The sequence below is a fragment of the Leptodactylus fuscus genome, chromosome 2, assembly GCF_031893055.1.
Source record: "Leptodactylus fuscus isolate aLepFus1 chromosome 2, aLepFus1.hap2, whole genome shotgun sequence".
NCBI classification, from domain to species: Eukaryota; Metazoa; Chordata; class Amphibia; order Anura; family Leptodactylidae; genus Leptodactylus; species Leptodactylus fuscus.
The window spans coordinates 146,398,802-146,419,935 of NC_134266.1; the positions used below are offsets into that span (position 1 = coordinate 146,398,802).

The 21,134-nt window shown below is 41.5% G+C and overlaps 1 protein-coding gene across 1 annotated transcript in view; it reads left to right on the top strand.

The window, feature by feature from the left end:
• The window catches only part of TRIM37 (tripartite motif containing 37), an 81,083-nt gene that overhangs the window by 49,475 nt on the left and 10,474 nt on the right, over nt 1-21,134 (top strand). Inside the window, exons 14-22 of the mRNA XM_075264869.1 lie at nt 637-751; nt 2,310-2,507; nt 4,930-5,069; nt 5,182-5,273; nt 6,859-7,053; nt 8,249-8,554; nt 16,861-16,995; nt 17,072-17,243; nt 20,923-21,044. Coding sequence (XP_075120970.1) covers nt 637-751; nt 2,310-2,507; nt 4,930-5,069; nt 5,182-5,273; nt 6,859-7,053; nt 8,249-8,554; nt 16,861-16,995; nt 17,072-17,243; nt 20,923-21,044 — 1,475 coding nt within the window. The remainder of the gene's footprint in view (nt 1-636; nt 752-2,309; nt 2,508-4,929; nt 5,070-5,181; nt 5,274-6,858; nt 7,054-8,248; nt 8,555-16,860; nt 16,996-17,071; nt 17,244-20,922; nt 21,045-21,134) is intronic.

The following is a 21,134-nucleotide window of genomic DNA, read 5'->3' on the forward strand; positions in this document are numbered from 1 at the left end:
AGCTTCGCCCATGAATATTTTCTTTTCTGCAGAGGACATTTTTCGTAAGCTAGAAAAAAAAATGTCTTGCACAATAACTATTTTACTCATATAGTTGGGAGAATCTTGGAAAGTTTCTATATATTTTGCTATGTATATTACTGTGTGAATGTTTATAATAATTTTATTAGCTGTTATATTTCTGCTGCACTTTACACATAGACTTGTTTATATGGATAAGAAGACAATTAATTTTCCCAGATAACAGTGAGGCAATGTGGCAAAGCAAATCTGTCTTCTAAATGGTAGATAAAAAGTAAAAAATACTATTGGTCATATGGGAAAAGAAAGCTATTTACTTATTTACTGATGTTAGTTCTTCATGAGCAGCAGGTAACATATAGTTAAATCTTTTCTACTGTAATATTTGCGGCTTCCTTGGAGATGTATTTTTCTCTATTCTGACTGTTTTGTCTTTTATACTTGGGTCACATTAACTGCAGCTTCAAGATCGACAGAGAAAATAATAGACTTTTGTACCTTCAGAAAAGTTTGTCCTAAATGTCAGGATAAACCTTACCTTAATTTCAGTAATGTAAAGCTTTGATTTGTGTGACTAGTAATATGGTATATTTACCATATTCATTGCTTCTCAAGATTCCAGGTTCGCTCTCCTACATTTTTTCAGAAGAGTCGGGATCAACACTGGTACATCTCTCAGCTCGAGGCAGCACAAACTAGTTACGTACAACAGATAAACAACTTGAAAGAAGTGAGTGATGTTTTTGTTTAGTATAATATTTCTTCAATGGGGAAGGTTGTCATGGACTTGGTTATACTTAGGGCTGTTTAAACACAATAGTTGCCCCGATTCAAATTCTCGCCCCCCCCCCCCCCCCCGACCAAACACATGTAATTTAATATCCCCTAAATGTGGGCCACACATACTGTGTTTGTGTCCCTTAAGATAACCTCCATATATTGCCTCCTCAGTGACCAATTAATATATTATGTTATATGCATTTTTTTTTTTTTTTTTTTTTTTTAATTTCCACAGAACCTGTTGGTTCTGGATGTAGTGAGGTCTTCAGCTCTGTGCTCATCGCGCCTGAGGGCTAGCACAGAGTCCAGGGCCTGGAAGCATATGACACCTTTGCCCCCCCCCCTCATAGCTACACCTCTGACCTGCATCCTAAGGACGCAGATACAGTTGAAATTGCTACCTTTTGTCCGGAACAGCAGACAGCAACCAAAATGAGAGACTGTTCTGCTCAATCTGGGTTGTCTGAGGTGGGGGTCCCCACATAGGGACTGGTGTGAATGCATGGTTTGCCATATGGTTAAAGTATGCACACAATATGAAGTATATAAAGTGAGTTTATAATTTCACTTTACAGTGCATATGGGTAATGCCAACATGCAGTACACATAATTTGCAAACAATACTACTATAAAATGTAATGCCCCCCCCCTTATTGACACCATCACACACCTTGATAGACAGGCAGCACCTACATTATAATGTGATTATGCATGATCATAAAGATTTGTATTAAATTGCTTCTGTGGGGAAAACAAGCTAAACAGACATTTGGGATTTATTAAGCACAATCTCCAAATCACTTATGGTAACTGAATGCCCAATCCTCTGTATTCCTCCTCATTGCATCAGTTTAAAAGGCAGAGTGAGTCATACATGTGACCTGCGACTCCAGTGTTTATAAGGTGACTGAGACAAGTTAGTACATCACTTGTCTATTTAGATTGACCCCAGAATTTTATAATGTAGTCGTACTTGCATTTCTTTACAGATGTTTTCTACATTTTGGAGGAAAGCCATCTGTATTTCACAGCCAAAATAATATTAGCTTGAAAAATTTGAATATTATATGCATTAAGATGCAATTATTACATCAGTTTAGCAGGTCCGTTTACGAACAAGTGGCTATCGATTTCCATAGAGTCAGTGTTTAATAAATAAATGGCGACACGGTGGCTCAGTGGTTAGCACTACAGCCTTGTTGCGCTGGAGTCCTGGGTTCGAATTCAACCAAGGACAACATCTGCATGGAGTCTGTATGTTCGTGTTTGTGTTTGTGTAAATTTCCTCTGGGTACTCCCACACTCCAAAGGCATACTGATGGGGAATTAATAAATGAAAAAGGATCACAATCGTACAATACCATACTTTTGTGTGTCAGTGAAAAATGCTGTGAATTGTGCCTCCAATGACTCCAGTGTATTTTATATTGCTAGTACAGTGGCTCTAGTCTACAGGCTGCAGTATAGCTCTGGCCTTACTGTTGCACTATTTGTCTGTTCTGTTCTAGAGACTTGCTATTGAACTGTCAAGAAACCAGAAATCTAGAGGAATGTCTCCGCCAGACACTCATCTCAGCCCTCAGAATGATGAAAGCCCAGAAGTCAGGGCCAAAAAGACAGAAGCCAATCTAGAGAACATCCCTTCTTTACCTACTCCAAGAGAGGCTGAGGAGGATGAGGAGAAAATCCTTCATGATGTCTATAATGTAAGTAACTCCACTTTCATTATCAATTAAAGAAACTTGTACATGAATTACAGAAAACTCACGTTTATCTGGGGTGAGTGTAAACCAGACTTGTGAGCCTCTCTGCTTCTCTTTGCGGCGGCATAAATGTAGTGCAGGGGATAGGTGAGTATCCTTTTTTGTTTACAATGCAAAAGAGTCACTAAGAATATTCTCTACATATTCCTTAAAACAGCAGTACCTGATCCTTTTTTTTTTTTTTTTTTTTTCCCTTCTTCTTTCCTCCAAGGACCAGTTAAATTGAAGACAATTTTTCCGTGGCCCAGCAGGGGGATAAAGGGTGGTGTTGGGTTGGTTTGAGGGCCCCCCTCCTTAGGTAATGCTACATGTGTGGGATGATGGTGCAAGGGAGGGTAACTTTAAACAGTTATATCTTGGATATAATAAAACGTACAACCTTGATTTTGGTGTCGCATAAAAGAAAAGATTCTCTTCTTTAATATGACACTAAGGTACTATCAATTTATTTCCAGAGATGTCACTAATTCTAAAAACACAGTCAGGAATGGGATTTTTATATTGTATATATTATAGAGTTGCATATAAATATCCTATTCCCAAATTTGTTTTCAACCAGTTATGTCTCCGGAAATAACTTTGACAGAACTTTAGTGTCATATGAAAGAAGATAATCTTCTCTTTCGTATGACATCCAAAACAAGTTTGTACGTGTTATAATGCCCGTAATGTAACTGTTTGAAGTGACCCTCACTCACCCTCATTTTCTCTATATGTTACACATGGTATCCCCTATACAGTAACCTTCAGAGGCAGAAACCACTCTCAATACAGATTTCTGCACTCATAGATGTGTGACTATTTAGACATAAGTAAGACTGCATGCACACAACACGACTTTGTTCATGTAACCAGGCCATGATTGAATGACACAGAAAACACATGAATGGCATTCACGGCTCTCAGTGTGTTGGGGGACGCAAAATGGACAGGTGCAGGGTCTGTCTTGAGTTTTGCCCCAGGTCACTGCCGCATATACAGTACATGTATCCTTAATTAGATCATGTCCAGGCATACTCTTCCACCTAGTCTAATATTGCCAAAAACCAAAAATGATCTACCTCAGACTATAACAAAATTATAGGAAAGTCACACTTCCCACCCTCATAAGGTAAGTATAAAATAGGAAAACTTTATTGATAATAGATTAAAATTGTTGCCCCTCTTAAAAATGTGCACCAGTGCAAAAGACCAGTAAGTAAACGCCCCGTGGGAAGTGCTACAAACTGCTGACCTGTTAATCTTCAAAGTCAGCCACTACCCACTACAAAATCACTTCCATTAGGAAACCATTTGAGACCTAATAGTCCTCCCTATAATAATATAGTGGTAGGTTAAACACTGACTTTGCTCAGCAATAACGGAATAACTCCCTATATATTGCTCATCAGCCGGAGCTATGATATATCTTAGATAGCGTTCACCCAATATGAATGTTCTAGCTGACAGTGCAGAAAAGGTTAACGCTGGACTCCAACAATATAGCTTGGGAATCACTCCCTAATGTGAGAGAGACCCCTATTACATAAGAGACCCATCTGTTAAACACCTAAGTTGGGCACCGATGATATAGCTTTGGAGTCGCTCTCAGACATAAGAGAGACCCTTGGTACATCGGAGTCCTAGCTGCTAAACAGCTATCGCGTTTCCTAGCTGTAGTATTTCAAAACTATTCGTCAGAGGTATTTTTTGTTGATTTTTCATTTAGAAGAGCTATTGTTTGCCCCCGTTCCACTCCGGCACAAGTTATCGGCCGCCATATTTTTGTTTTGTTCTGTTTTCTAGTCTAATATTGGGTGTGAAAAGACGCAACTGCATGCTATGTGGTACAGTTGCTGAGGTAGACGTATGATGCTATGTATTAAGCATAGGTCTTATGGTAATGTATACTTGATAGGTGTAGTATAGTTGCCTTTGTACCACCCAGTGTCCCTGTCACATCCCTCCATTATGATGACACATCGGACAGGAGAGTATACCTGGACATACCCTGTAAATGGGATTGTTACTACATTACCATGTAATATTGTGCTTATTATATTACGTATAATCTCTTGTTCTTTTTTTTAGTGTTTGCATGTATTTTTGTTTTGGGGTCCAGTTTACATATGTTTGCGTAAACTTGACAATTTCATCTTACAGTTTACATGTATCCTATTTAACATATTGCATGACTTTAACATATTTCAACTTATTTAGGGTCCAGCAAATCAATATGATCTTGGGGGAGTCCTGCATGAGGCAGTGATGGTTCACTAACAAGTTAAACAATTTTAGTTTTTTGTTTTTTTTTCTGTGCCTTGTTGTTTTCGGTCATTTACACTGCTTAGAGGGCATCAGTCCATTTACTTGATGTTTGTGTTAGCAGCAGGATCTATCTGATGGGGATTTGGATGCCGACCTGGCCGGGGATGATGAAGTAAACCATTTAGAGGGAAGTTGTTCTTCTGCCAGTTCAACTGCTACCAGCAACACAGAAGAAAATGATATTGATGAAGAGACCATGTAAGTATAGATGGAAGAATGTTTTCTGCCACATGGATACATTTTTCACCATTCGTTCTGTCATACATAGATTTTTATCTCTTTTTGTGACTTGCTTATTATTCCTATTCAGGTCGGGCGAAAATGATGTGGAGTACGGTAGCAATATGGATTTAGAAGAAGGGGAATTGATGGAGGATGCAGCTGCTTCTGCTGGAGCCTCGGGTAAGACTTAAAACAATCTAAACATGTAACCTTATCGAAAGTCTTAACAAGAGGAGTCCCTCTGCCAACGCACATTACAGACTGTTCCAATTTCAGCTTTTCAAAGAGACCAGCGTGTGCCTTTTCATCACCTGAGAGTACAGTACCGATCAATTGGATCCACACAGAGCTGCCACTTCTGTACACTGTTTCTCACAGAGCTTTGTATTTTTCTCATTGTATAGTTAGCTGACTATAAATAGGACCTCAGGACATGTCTGCCCCTTTTCTGGCTATTGTTTGATGCATAAAAGCATAAATCAGTAGGCAGCCAATTCTTGGCTTCCTCTTTGCTTACATATTTTAGATTTTTTTTTTTTTTTGTGGTGTTTAAAAGCTACAAAATCTCTTTATATACATATACTTGAGCTCTGAGATGTAGGCATCTTACAGCAGAAGCATGAAAACATTTTAATGGCACTGAATGATCTTAACACACACTCAAGTGTTATGTGAACAGACTTCTAATCTTTGAATAGTGGGCTATATGCAATGTAAAAACTGAGGAACATGACTTGAACAGTTTAGGCAGTCACCAAAGTTTGAATTTGTCCTCTTTAACATGTTGGGTTTTTGTTTGTATTTTTTTTCTTACTCTATTATCTACATGTTATAGGGGTATTTTGGTAATATCAGATGAGGAGAAGTGTTAGGTGGTTGCGGGGAACTGACCACTAGGCCCCTACTCATCTTCAAGATTTGAGTTTCCAAAGCTTAAAGGGGTTGGCCACTTTTAGACCAATATTGAGAAACCAATGTTATTGTTTGTACAATAAAATGATATACAATTTTCCAATATACTTTCTGTATCTATTCCTCACAGTTTTCTAGATCTCCGCTTGCTGGTATTCATTCTGTTACTTGTAGTGGATAAAAGTCTGACCATGGTCATGTGATTTACGGTCCATGGTCATGTGATGAGAACACAGGTACACAGCTGATTACCAGGCAGAGGTCTGATTATTGTGCTGTGATTATAACGAGCTGTGCATCTGTGTGCTCATCACATGACCATGGACCGTAAATCACATGACCATGATCAGAGTTTTATCCACTAGAAGTAGCAGAATGAATGACAGAAGGCAGAGATCTAGAAAACTGTGAGTAATTGGTACTGAAAGTATATTAGAAAATTGTTCAACTTTTTAATATACAAACCCTAACATTTGTCTCTCAATATTGGTCTAAAAATGCACAACTCCTTTAAGTATGTGCTTTATCTCATCATTCTAAGTTTATGTCAAAGATGGAATGTTGTGCTCTACAGATCTGTGGAATCAGTCAGTGCCCGTTTTGGATAGCGTCAGAGTTGGAAGGGGGGAAAAGTTACCGATTTCGGCTTTAAAATAAATATTTTCTATATTATATAATTTATTAGAAACCTTCTATTATCTCCTATTCAGTGGGTGGGGGATACCATGTTATTACTGAGATACCCCATTAAGCATGCATTGCAGTGTTCTTCTGGTATAATCTGTTTCATATCTAACTCTGCCACTCTGTTGAAAAATGTGGATGATCCATTATACTGTTCTTTAAAATTTAGCAAGCAGTCATACCTATGGTAGCAGTAGAACTTCAAGACGCACTGGAAACAACTTAAGTGCCTCCAGCAGCAGTAGTTTATTGGATCTGGATCCCCTTATTCTAATCCATTTACTGGACCTTAAAGACCGAAATAGTGTGGAAAATCTTTGGAGTCTACAACCTAGGCCTCCTGCATCCATCTTCCAGTCTTCAGGTACTTTATACATGGTTCACACAAGCATAACATGCAGTAAGTTGACACTTCCTCCTGTATAGAGTTCATTTCTTTGCCTTCTAATGTAATACTTCTGAGGTAGAACAGGCAGAGTTTATAGTGACAGGATGAGGGAGGGCTATGTTGCAGTGTTGGTGGGAATTCTTCAAGAAGCATCACCAGCCTTGTCCCTACACGGCAATATCACATACAGTGCATGAACAAGAGGGGCACTCTTTTTGGAAAAACTCGGCCATGTTTTTCTAATTCCTCACAACCTTTTTCAATGAGGGGTAAGACCGTTCATATTGAGTGGCACAATTGAAGGGATTGCTTGACGTCTAAGTGACGAATAGGTTAACTCTAAGCAAAACCTCCTTTTAATAGGTGAAGGGGTGAGTATTTCAGGCTAACCCCTAAAGGGGTATTTTTTTTTTTTACCCCAATCCTGCTGACTCCAGGGAACGATTATAGCTTCCCTCAGTTTAGGTGGTCTTTTTATGACTGAGCACATGCAATTCACCCACTTACTTATTCTGATGAATGCACGTTTGTGAAATGAAAAGATTTACCATATAAGTGAGAACACAGTGACCACATTCTCAGAGTTTCAGTGCGAAGAGCATTAAACATTGCGAACAAAAAATAGATAGCAACCCAATGACTCCCGTGACCTCCACATGCAGGGGCCACTTTGTGGGGTATTTGTGAAAGCTATGGGAACCCCTCAGGTGTAGTGGTCACATCTGGCCATGGCACTTGAGGGGTTAAGTGTCACCAAGTCTCTTCCGTGTGAAACAGCAGAGATCCTGAAGCTATGGCGCCAGGACAGCTTCTGAATGGGCACTAAATTTAGTCCTAGCCTCTGTCCTTCTATTATAGTGGTTGCCTTGGAAAACCAAATTGGAGGATTGTTGAAAAACAGAATTGTCATAATTCTGTCCTGTTGTTCTATGGTCCCTATGGGTGGACCCCCACTGATCAGATGCTTTTCACTGATCCACTGGAAATGTTTCTGTTGTGCCTGCTTACACAACCATGATAACCTAAGAACAGGCAGGAAAGTATTCAATGCTTATATCGAAAGGCGAAAGAAAAACTTGTATAACATTCTATAATGCTTAAATTCCAGTCTATGAATTCTGTCCATCTATAGATATGATAGTCTAGTATTTGTATTTACTTATGCTTTCAGCGTCCTGTTCTCGCAAAGATAGAGATTCCCGCACACAACAGACATCCTGGCGCGTGTCTCCAGATTTGAAGATGCTGAAGAGGTATAAGTCTCAGGTCCTTGAGGTGCGCAGCAAGCTTTCTGCTGTAAAGAGTCAGATATGTGAAGTCAGGAGCGGAAGTTCTGGGCCTAATGAAGGCCAAACAAATAGCACTGGAGAGCTGGACACTTTAACCACAGGTAGCGGGGAAGGATGTAGCAAGTTACAAGAACTTGGAATGGAGTTACTTCGAAAATCTTCTCTTGCAAGCTGTTACGTGAGAACTTGTAAGTCTGAAATTATGTGTATTGTACTTTTATAGCTTGTGTAGGTGTGTATGAAGTGGTTGTCTATATATTTGTATGACTGTTTGTGCTATAATGTACAACTAATAAAGACCACTAATCTTGACAGTGCTCTTCCAGTTCCCAAAAGAAATGAGTCCTTGAGAGGATATAAAAATGTTTCCTTTAAATCAGGGGTCCTCAAACTTTTCAAACAGTGGGCCGGAGGCAGAGCAGGTCGCACAGACATCAGGAGCGGTGCCCTCCAATAGGTAAAGTGAAGTGCGCTCCATGGCCTGGCCCGAGCTCCCCAGGAGCTTCATTATAAATGCACGCCTGCCAGCGTTGTTGGCGGGGCCAGACAGAAGTGCCGCATGTGGCCCACGGGCCGCAGTTTGAGGACCCCTGCTTTAAATGATACATTTTATAGTTAGCCTTTACATTTCTGATTTTTTACAGTTGACAATCCAGTTTAATGTCACTGTTAAATGCTAGCTAAAACCCTACTTTCCCTGCAATTTCTTCATACAAAAGGATAATGGTTACTCTAATGAACATTTGTCTTTTAGCGCTCACAGAAGAGATTGTTACTATGGACAGCAAGCCATTTTGTCATATTTAACAATTGCACTTGGCAGCAAATGCATCCAGGTAGTCAGAAATAGAAGGGATTATATAAATGTTCTTCCTATTCTGCAATTACCTATTTTTTTTTTTTTAACCCCTTCCCGACATGCGCCGTAATAGTACGGCGCGTGTCGGGTCTGTAACTATGGCGACCGCCCGGGAGCCGGGCGGCCGTCATAGCCGCCGGGTGTCTACTGCTTTAAGCAGTAGACAACCGGCTCTGATGCCTCCGATCGGTCCCCGGACCGATCGGAGGCATTAACCCCTCCGGCGCTGCTGTCAAAGGCAGCATGCTCCAGGGCCGACGTCATGTTGCAGTGACAGCCGGGAGCCTTGTTAAAGGCTCCCAACCGGTCTGCAAATTCTCTCTTTTGCAGGCTGGTGTATACAGCCTGCAAAAGAGATGATGCTTTTTTGCAATGCATTGCATTAGCATTGTAATGCATTGCATTAGTGATCAGACCCCCTGGGGTTCAACACCCCTAGGGGGTCTAATAAATGCAAAAAAAAAAAAAAAAAAAAAAAAGTAAAAAAAAATATAAAAAAATATCAAAAGTATTAAAAGTTCAAATCACCCCCCTTTCCCTAGAACAGATATAAAAGTAGTTAAAAACTGTGAAACATATACATGTTAGGTATCCCCGCATCCGAAATCGCCCGCTCTACAAATCTATACAAATATTTTTCCTGTTCGGTAAACGCCGTAGCAGGAAAAATAGTCAAAAGTGCCAAACCGCCGTTTTTTCACTGTTTTAATTCTGATAAAAATTTGAATAAAAAGTGATCAAAGCAATAACATTTCCCGAAAATGGTAGAACTAAAAAGTACACCCGGCCCCGCAAAAAAAGACGCCCTATGCATCCCCATACACCTATGTATAAAAAAGTTACGGCCGTCGGAATATGGCGACTTTTAGAAAAAAAAATTAACACCATTTTGGAATTTTTTTTAGGGGTCAAAATGTAAATAAAACCATATAAATTTGGTATCCCTGGAACCGTACCGAAACACAGAATATAGGGGACATGTCATTTTGGCTGCACAGTGAACGCCGTAAAACCAAAGCCCGTAAGAAAGTCGCAGAAATGCATTTTTTCTTCAAATCCACCCCATTCTGAATTTTTTTCCTGCTTCCCAGTACATTATATAGAATAATTAATGGTGGCATCATGAAGAAAAAATTGTCCCGCAAAAATTAAGACCTCATATGACTCTGGGAGCGGAGAAATAAAAAAGTTATGGGGTTTAGAAGGAGGGGAGTCAAAAACGAAAAACGAAAATCAAAAAATGCCATCGGCGGGAAGGGGTTAAAGACTTTAAAGCGATGAAGAACTTGTAAAATGAATAGCATATTGTGTAGTTATTAAAGGGGGTTTCTTACCTTTTGGAGCTACCCCGTAAAAGCTTCCCATGGCTACCAATGTAAAAATGTTTGGTAGAGGGACATATATCTGGACTCACACTAAGAATAGGTCATTATCCCAATGGTGGAGGATCTCAGCACCCGTCCACTGTTTGAGGGGGGCCATGTTGCTTCACCCTTGTCATTGTTGACACTGCATGTCATCTACATAGTAGTTGTTGCATGTAGGTAGATGGATTGATATTAACAATGAAGAGGCCACAGAGCTTATGTGAACGGTGTGACCCCTTCAAACAGCTGACCAGTGGGTGTGTCAAGAGTCTCCCCAACCAGTATAAAATTGATGGCCTATAGTAAACAATCAGTAGCATGTACATGGAAACTCCTCTTAAGTTTTGTTCATCTGTGCTAAAGCACCAAAGGTTTATATGTGGTAAATGACATTAAATGATATTAAATCTTGTAAATGACATGTTTTACTGAATGTGCCTGGAAAACAGATAAAGGTACTGGTACAACTCAATTTTCACTTCTTGAATCATTGAAAGTGCACTGAGAGTTTTGGCCAAAGATGCTAGTTAATTCCATGGTGTAGTGCAACAATACACAATACGCCTTCTAAAATGGCGCCCAGCCACAGACTAGACATGGAAATGGGAGACGAATCAGAGACCGAAAGCATCATGGAGGGTGAACATTCAGACGGCAACAATATATCTATATCCTTCTTACAAAAAGCTCTTGCTAAAGCTCTGACAAAAGCAGTTAACCCAGTGATGACGGAGCTTGCTGAAATAAAAGCAGAGATGCAATCTATAGATAGCAGAGTGCAGACACTGGAGGATACTTGTTCTGCAATCCACTCTCATACTGAAGAAATGGTTGGAACCTTACAGCAACATAAGGACCTTATAGACAGATCACTCACCTTAGCTGAAGACCTGGAAAATAGGAGTAGAAGGAGAAACCTAAAAATCAAAGGACTCCCAGAATCTTTTACTCCTGATGATCTTCCCAAGGTAGCGGACAAGCTATTTACAGATTTTCTAGGCCCAGGGAGAGCTGCTAAAGTGGTAGTGGCACTTCGGCCAAGGCCTAAACATGGTAATCCACCGACAGACATACTATGTGGCTTGCTCTCTTATACGGACGCGGTCGCGATATTGAACGCTGCTCAAGCCGCTGACAAAGTATCTTATGAAGAAAATGAGATCTCGATTTATCAAGACGTAGCCCTGTCTATATTGGCTAAAAGAAGACTTCTCAGACCACTTTTAGAAGAATTGCGTGTACGCAACATTCAGTACGCCTAGCTGTACCCATTTGATCTTGCCATCATTTGTGGGGGTAAGACTGTCTATGCACCTAGGGATCTTCAGGCAGTCTGGGAAATTCTAGACATAGATCCTATTGATATACCATCTTGGCTGCCATCTCAGGATATACCTCCCTTGCCGGACGTACCTGACCTTCATACGGGATCACTGCAACATAGATCACCGAGAGCAAGGAGAATTGCTATGAAGGGACGTTTACTCCCAGCGTGTAAAGACTTTCACAGTGTTTGTATGCTGTCAACAGGAGCCGTGAGTGAAATTTTCCAGAGCTGTATTGATGCTTGGCTCATCCATATTGTTTGATTCATATGTTATATCTTTTTTTTTTTTTTCCTCCCAATTTAGCAGTTATATGGACTCATTCTTTCAGTATATTTTACAATGCCTTTAAAGGGGCTCTATCAGCAAAATCATGATGATAGAGCCCCACATATGCGTGCATAGCCTTTAAAAAGGCTATTCAGGCATCGGTAATGTTATATTAAACTATACCCCCCCCCCCCCGTTTTAAAAAAAAATAACCTAAAGAAGAATGTGCTCTACTTACGGATCGTGCATGCTGGGCGGGCATTCTGGGTGTGTCTTCATCTTCTTCCCCGCCATTTCTTCCTCCGATGTACTCCTGTCCCGTCGTCTTCCAGCGCTCGCTCGTGGACACTGATATGAAAAAACGGCCTGGGCGCATGCGCAGTAGCATGCGGCTTCTACTACAGCTACTGCGCATGCGCCCTGGCTATCACTGGCCGTTCGCGAGCGCTGGAGGAAGACGGGACCGGAGGACATCGGAGGAAGAAGAGGTGGGGATGAAGATGAAGACACACCCTGAATGCCCGTCCAGGGTGCACGTTCGGTAAGTAGAGCACATTCTTTTTTAGGTTATTATTTTAAAACGGGGGGGTGGGGGTGGGGGGGGGGGTAGTTTAATATATCATTTACGGTGCCTGAATAGCCTTTTTAAAGGCTATGCACGCATATGTGGGGCTCTAGCAGCATGATTTTGCTGATAGAGCCCCTTTAATATGTGATAGCTTACCCTAGAAGTTGTATGCTACCATTAGGAGCTCATAATGCGCATTGCATCTCAGATGATGCATAATCTGCCTCTATACCCCCTCTTCTCCTTCCCATTAGTTACTCCTTCCCTAATTATCCCTTTCTCTTCCCTAGCAGTAGACCGTTTGTGCTCTTTAGCATTTACTTTACTTTTAAGGTGGCATGCTTGTGGGTTTGTTTCCGATCAGGATTTTCTACGTTCAGTTCACTTTTGTAATAGTTTGATATAAGTAAACACAGTACAACGCTACAGAGGTGCTAAAGTCTTCTAAGGCACTGTTTTTTCTATTACCAATTGTCTCCTTAAATCATACACTTTGACCTATACTCAATTCCCCCCTTTCTTGCTCATATACATTCATCACCCCTGACCCCTCCCCCTTTTTCCTACCTCCCCTACCTGCCTCGTAGACACCACCCATAGAGAAAACATGGACTCTAATCTAGTGATTGCGTCTTATAATGTCAATGGCCTAAACTCGCCAGAAAAGAAGAGATGGCTAGAGAGGTACGTGAAGAAACAAAAAACAGATATATTAATGTTACAGGAGACTCATTTTAAACAAAATAAAACATCACATATGCCAAAATCAAGATTAGTTCACACGTGAAAAAAGCCTAGCTGATTTTGTCACTGATTTTTCAGCGTCGCTTTTTTTGGACACTGTTTTTTGCATTGGATGCTGTTTTTGACACTGTTTTTAACGCTTTTTCAGTCACTGTTTTTTTTAAGCTTTTTTTTTTTTTTGCATTACAAAAAAGTACATGATAAAAAAAACTGCTAGCAGTTTCAGTCGCTGTTTTTGCCTAAACAGCTGCAAAAATAAGCGACCAAAAACTGCTAGCGGTTTTTTTCAGTGCCCCATAGACTCCTATTCATTTTTTCAGGCGTTAAACGCCTGAAGAAAGGTCATGTTGCTTCTTTTTCTGCTAGCAAAAAAAGCTAGCAATAAAAAAAGCTAGCAGAAAAAAAAAAAAGCTAGCAATTCACATAGGGCTACATTTTAGGGCTAGTTCACACGGGGACATGGACGCCGATTTTGACAGCGGATTTCGCGGCCAAATCAGCGTCCATACAATGTCCACACTATGTGAACTGCTCCCGCCGCGACCATCGCGGTCACGGCTTTCACCTCCGCTGTAGGCTCAAATGAATGAGCCGACATGGAGGGCGCTGCGGCTGGGCGGAAGCCGCGGCTCATCGCGAGCGGCTTCCGCCCGAAAGATAGGTCATGTCGCTTCTTTTTCTGCTAGCGAGCTAGCAGAAAAAAAAAAGCGAGCAGTTCACATAGGGATACATTGTATGGACGCTGATTTGGCCGCGAAATCCGCTGTCAAAATCAGCGTCCATGTCCCCGTGTGAACTAGCCCTTATGGAGGCTGATTTGGCCGCAAAATCAGCTGTCAAAATCAGCGTCCATGTCCCCGTGTGAACTAGCCCTTAATCAATGGTTTTTTCATGTCACCCCACCTCAGCCGTGAAGGGAGTGGCGATGGCTATCAACTCGACAACCCCGTTTACATGTGTTCAACAGCATATTGACTCTGAAGGGAGATTTCTATTTCTAAAAGGGAGAATCTCAAATAGACAATTAACGTTAGCAACCTTTTGTGCTCCCAACCATGGCCAGATTACCTGGTTGTCAGATGCCCTACATGAACTTTCACTCTTCGCTGAAGGAGAATTGATACTTGGAGGAGACATAAATGGTGGCGTTAGACCCACTTTTGGACACCTCTAAAGAAAAAAACTGCACACCCTCAGAGATCATTGCGTAGCTTACACGTAGCATTGCAAAAACTGCATTTAGTAGACACCTGGAGGTTAACTAACCCAAGAGTGAAGGTCTACACATTCTTCTCAGTACCTCACCAGACATATCAGAGGATAGACTGTCTTTTGCTCCAAATCCCTATCCTCTAATGTACTAGCATCCCACATAGGCACAATTTGTATCGCCAATCATGCCCCAATCTCAACTACACTGTCCCTACCAGACTTGGTTCCAAGAGAATGGACGTGGAGACTGAACGAGTCGACCTTAGATAAGTTAGGGAGCGTTCACACTACCGTCATTGTCCGACAGGTAGTGTCCACTGCTAGTGTCCGTTCAAAATCTCGCGCGGACACTAGCTGTGTCCGTGGCACTTTTCATTCATTTCAATGGCGATCGGGTGCGTTCTTTTGCACTCCGTGCCTGTCCTTAACTGTCCGTTTGTAAAGATATCCGACTTTTCAAGCAGACAGCAAAACCTGACATGTAGGTTTTTTTCTGTCCGCTTGAAAAGTCGGACATCTTTACAAACGGACAGTTGAGGACAGGCACGGAGTGCAAAAGAACATACCCGATTACAATTTAAATGAATGAAAAGTGCCACGGACACAGCTAGTGTCCGCGCGAGATTTTGTGCGTATTATAGTTACAGACTACGCAGCTACCGTAGTTACAGCCCGGCATCCAGACACCGGGGCGGGTGCCGGGCCCGCAGCATCGCCATGGCGATGCTGTTATTTCAAACTACAGAAGTACTTACGGTACTTCTGCCAGGAGCGTGGGGCGATGCTGCGGCCCGGCACCCGCCTCCGTGTCTGTATGCCGGGTCTGTAACTACGGTATTACCGTAATGACCTGAATATAAGCCGAGGCAGACTTTTTCAGCCCAAAAACTGGGCTGTAAAACTCGGCTTATACTCGAGAATATACAGTAACTCTTCAGGAAATTATCCCACCTAAAATCTGTTCTTTTACATCTTCAAGATAATCCTATACCAATTTATCTCATCTCATGGGAAAAAGATTTAAATATCTCCTTTACCCCAGAAGAATCGGCTTCAATGTTAAAATATTCCCATGGATTGTCTAGATGTGTGAGACTCCAGGAAGTACACTACAAGACATTGTCAAGATGGTATAAGACGCCCGAGTGGCTGCTCACCCACAAATTAGCAGATAACAAAATGTGCTGGAGATGTAAGACACAAACTGATAGCATGTTACTCATTTGGTGGGAATGTGACTTGTTACAACCCTTCTGGTCTGAGGTGGGACAGAAAATATCTATAATTGTCGGTAAACCGATCCAACTCACTCCAGAGATGGCCTTACTCTCTAAACCCTCTAACAGTTATTCTCCCTCCAAGACAAATCTCGTTTCTCACTTTTGCAATTGAAGCAGCTAAATCACTGATACCCCTTTTCTGGCTACAGCCCATTTCTCCTACAATTCAACTTTGGGCGGAGAAAATCCACCAAATAGCCAGATATGAGGAAGTTGGAAAACCCAAACACGTGACACTTGCCTAAAAATATGGACACCCTGGTGGACATCACTCAATGTTTTCACACCAACACAAACGACTGACTCTTGAACCTATACGAACTCTGTGCAGGGACCAGTAAGCGGGTTTCACGCCCAAACTCTCTTTTATCCTTACTCCCCCCTCCTTACTCCCCCCCCCCCCCTCAACCCTTTCATCCAAATCTTCCCTTCATTTACACTTATTACCTCCCCTCCTTGGCTCTATTCACCATTTCTCACAACCTTATGTAAACTAATAAAATATATGATTATAGGTCATACCTATCAATAACTTGTCAGATTAAACTTTGTCTGAACCTTTGTACTACACCTAGGATGTTTAACCTTAACCTATCTTTACTGTTCTACCATACCTCTGTTACCATCTAGAGGATGTATTATCCTCTCAACGATTTTTTCATCTTCTGTTCTTACCTGTGTGAACTTTATGTATATTTGTCAATGTTAATAAAATCAGAATTCAAAACAATATAACTGATGTGCTTTTTTTGGCTGAATTTCGAAGCAAGGAAATTAATTTGTAAACTGTACTGGGGAGCAATAATGATATCAGATGAGATCTATATAAATAACATTTTAAATATAAAACTTAAATTTTATGTTTCCAGCAACCACCAAAAAATGTAATTCCCCCAAGCACACTCGTACCAGCGAAAGAACAGGAAGTCTTTCCTTGCGGAGAGCTGTTGACAATGGGGACAGCACTCATCGTGCTAAAGGAGAATGTCAGGCTCCCTCTGAAGGTATTAGTTTCTTAATAAATATTTTCTGTTTATACACCCCAGCTTCCACTATACTAATGCAACAATATGATTTCAGCTTGTAACAGTAGCACCAAGAACAGCAGCAGACTTGGATCACCAAGATCTCTCGGTAGTGGAAGTCCTGAGACTCCATCTAGCTCTAAAGCAGAAGACAGACAGCCTGACCTTCTCAGTGCCGAAATACAAGCCATGTGCTTAGAAAAATCCAGGAAAATAGTTACATTGGGGTAGGTCAACCTGTGTATGGGTTGTCTGTTTAGATGGTTCATTTAGGAGTATCAGATTGCTATTTCCATACTGATACTTCAAATGAGGGGGGGAGTTTCTTGTTTATATTTTTGGGGAACTCCGTACCATCATTATAGCATCGGTCGGTGATTAGGAGGCTGGGCTGACACAGGGAATATAAGAAATGGTTGGCTAAACCCTCTCCACAGACAGGAAGTCAATCTGTTATAGCCTAGGGTCCATGTGAGACAGGCATGACCTGCTAGCAGGTCTTTTTGCGTTTTGTTTGTTTCTTTTCTCTTTCAGGTTACAGGGGCATTCTCAGTGTTTGCTCCACATTAGTTGTACTTCCCCATGGGTACTAGGAGGAAGGCAGGGTGTCCTTGCACAGGCCTTTCTTTCTCTTCACCGTTGGTTACTCAGTATGCAGTCGCAGCGGAGTGCTGGTAATCACATTTTCAGTGCAAGTTTACTGAAGAGATGACTCCCTTTGAGTGCTCGAAGACATTGGATGGGTGACTGCTTCAGTTCCTGGATCTGACCTATCTCCTGGAACACTCCTTCTCTTCCCATTTAGCTTGCAGCAGCTTATGGACATTCCCTTGTCTATCTTGACATGTCCCTTCCTTGGTGGTTTCTGTCTCCACTCTTAGTGGTACCAGTGGAACTTAGTGGACCCCTCCTCCCCGAGCATGAGTGCTCTATTGATATTGAATAAGCATTCTACCTATTCTGAAAGACTTTCCCTCTGTTCCAAGTTTACCAGCTCTTCTGATGCATACCAGTTTCTCTGACGGGATCTTTACCTCTTGCTGGCAATTTCAGTGGATGCCCTTGGCTCTATATCCTCAACCAAGGGTGTTCTTCAACATAACTTCCTCGAAATCTCCTCCCTAGGTTTACCTGAGCACTTCTTACTATCTCAGTCTCCAAGGGGCATTGGTTCCTTACAGCTGAATTTGGGGCTCCCTGATTATTTTTCTGGCAGGGTTACTTGACCCTGTTCTTGGGTGATCTGACAGCAGACCTTCACATTCCATCAGCTGGGGGTGGTTAGACTAAGGGATCTTTACTTTCCTCCGCCTTTTCAGTTATGAAATTTATTCTGTTCTTGCAGACTAGTCCCACTTTTCTGCTGGGACAGTGTCTCTCTTTTTGCAGCTCACTGTCTTCCCAAGTACGTTTGTTCTAAATTCTCTGAGCTGCAGATTGCCTCTCCTGGACTTTTTGCAATGGGCAATCCTTATGGCCTTCTTGTAGTGGTCTCCGTCGCTACCTACCTACCTGCCTACCTCTTGCTGGATTGAGACTGTTGTCCCCTCAGCTCCTTGTGGTTGCGTGCAACCCTGCAGGCCTCCATATTCAGTGTGTCTTCTTTCTATATTGAGTTTGTTCTTAGGTCCCCTTCCCTAGAATCTGGATACTTATCAGTACTCTGTCCCCAGCTAAGTTATGGGCTCTGTTACTGTAAAGATTTTTTGTTTTGTTTTTTGTTTTTTTGCATGTACCTCAAAGGTGCCACCTTAAAAACTCATACCTCTTACTTATTTGGGCCATCTTGGCTACTGTATGGGCTTGGCCCTCTCCATCGTTCGGTATTTCTTGCCGCTTGTCCTACAGGGCTTATGTTTCACTAAAAGTCTCCTACTGTGCCCCTCTGTGGAGCTTGGAATCTGGAAAGCCTTGCTGACTACTTAAACCGCTTGCGTTCCCTCTAAAATTATCCCTCTCTCCACTGGGTGGCTAGGTTGTCTAGCTATCAGTTAGAGCTCTCTCTGCCCCTGCTGTGGGCAAGGGGGCTCTAAAGCTTCTCCCTTTCCCAAAAGTTAGATAACTTGGAACCTTAGCAGTTTGATGGCAGTAAATGTCCACTTGGCCCATCTAGTTTGCCTTTATGTTGTCTTTTCTTTGCTTTTTTTTCCCCTATTGCTTTCAATGTGATACGCGCGTATCACATTGAAAGGAATGGGGGAAAAAAGCAGCCCATTCATTTCTATGGGGAGCGCACATATGCCGGTTCCCATAGGAAGCAATGGGATCTGTTTTAACGCCGCTGTTTCGGAACGTGTTACACGTTCAGAATCAGTGAGCGTATACTCCGTGTGAAGGGGCCCTTAGGATCTACTCAACTTTTTATCTGCTGCATGCCTAAATTCACCTGCTTTTCACTTCCTCAGTCCTTCCTTCCTTTTTTACTTTTGCAGTAGCTTCAGCAGGCAGTTCAGTTCCTCTGGGTTGCGTCTCAACTGCTTTAGAACATCCGATAGTACGGTGGACCCCATTGATATAAATGAGAGAATTGGATTTTTGTACTTATTGTAAAATCCCTTTCTCGTTGTATCCACTGAGGGCACAGGTCCCGTCCTGTGCCTGGGTTCTCTTCTTGGGCTCAGGACATATTGGTACTTGCTCTGTGCTTTGTCTTTGTCTGGTACAAAACTGATTAACTACTGGTTTGTGGAGAAGGTATAACCCATTTGGCAGGCCAGTATTTTTTTATATTTCTGTCAGACTCCTAGTGGCTGAACCTATACCCATGGTGTTGTGTTCCCCAATGAATACAATGTGAGGCATTTTACAGCAAGTAAAGGAATCCAATTTTTCCAATGTAGCTTTATGTATAGATATTGCTAGTTTGCTCTGTCTATCTTCAAGAAGAATAGAAATGGCACTTGACACTAATATAATTTTATTATGCATGACCGTAATAGTGACACATGTAATGCTCCTATATCCTGAAGGTTTTTTCCCACAAACATTACATCTTGCAGACACAGCATTCAGGAGAAGGAGACCCTTTCTATCCTTGTCTGAATAAAGAGGTGGTCACATAAGCACACTGCTGCTTCATTTAAAGGAGTTATCTGGGATAACACCTATTTTCATATGAGGTGGTGAAAGTGAAAAAAAAAAAAAACAACATTTTCAGGACAACCCCTTTAACAGTTTGACTGACTGGAGATAGCAGAATACACTATTCTGCTATCTCCAGAAGTTTCAGATCACCAGATCACCCAGCACAAGCCACTCTACCATTCAGATATTTTCTTTTATATGCTATTTGGCTTTGAAAGGACTGTTTTTACTATTTGTTAAAAATATCACCATGCAGTAGACTCTATAAAACAAAAGTTGGCCAAAATGGATACCCTTGTTGCTGTTGGCTTTTGCTATGAAACTGAACTTTTCCAGAATAGTAGGTTGCCCTTGTAGGAGAGAGAGACATACCCCGGTAAATCTTTTTTTTTTTTTTTTTTTGTACATCTGAAATTGCTGTGAGTATGTGGACACACAGCCCATTACAACTTGTATAAGGACCAGTTTGCAGTGGGTTCCTTCTTATGGAGTACCTGCATGTCTCTGATATATAGGTCATGTGCATATTATCACATTAACTCTCTATTAAACCTATTTTAATGTTTAAACTGCATGAATAAGGTCTTCCTATATCAAAATGTTGTGATATGTCTGGGATATGCCATAACATTTTGCTCTGTTTCCTATGGGCATTTCTCCTGCACAGTGGCATTCCTTACCTCCCATTGTGCAGGGAAATGTGTGATTGCCCTGTTCGATAAGTAAGCAGATATGCCATTGCATAATGAGAAATGGGCCTCTTGTTATGTACTACAGCTTTATGTCATGTGGATTATTAACTAACTATATCTTCTTACAAAGGTCAAATTCTAAAGGATGGAATGGAAAGGATACTGTACAGTCTGGAAGCTTGGACAGTGATCAAGATACAGGTGAAATTAACCCCATGATATCAGATGGAGCTTCATCTTATCCAGATGAAGGTAAGATATGTTGTTGTCTCACTATCGTTCTTTCTAACGCTGGGGTCACGTATCGTGGAGACTCTTCCAATTTTTTTTATCAGGTATTGC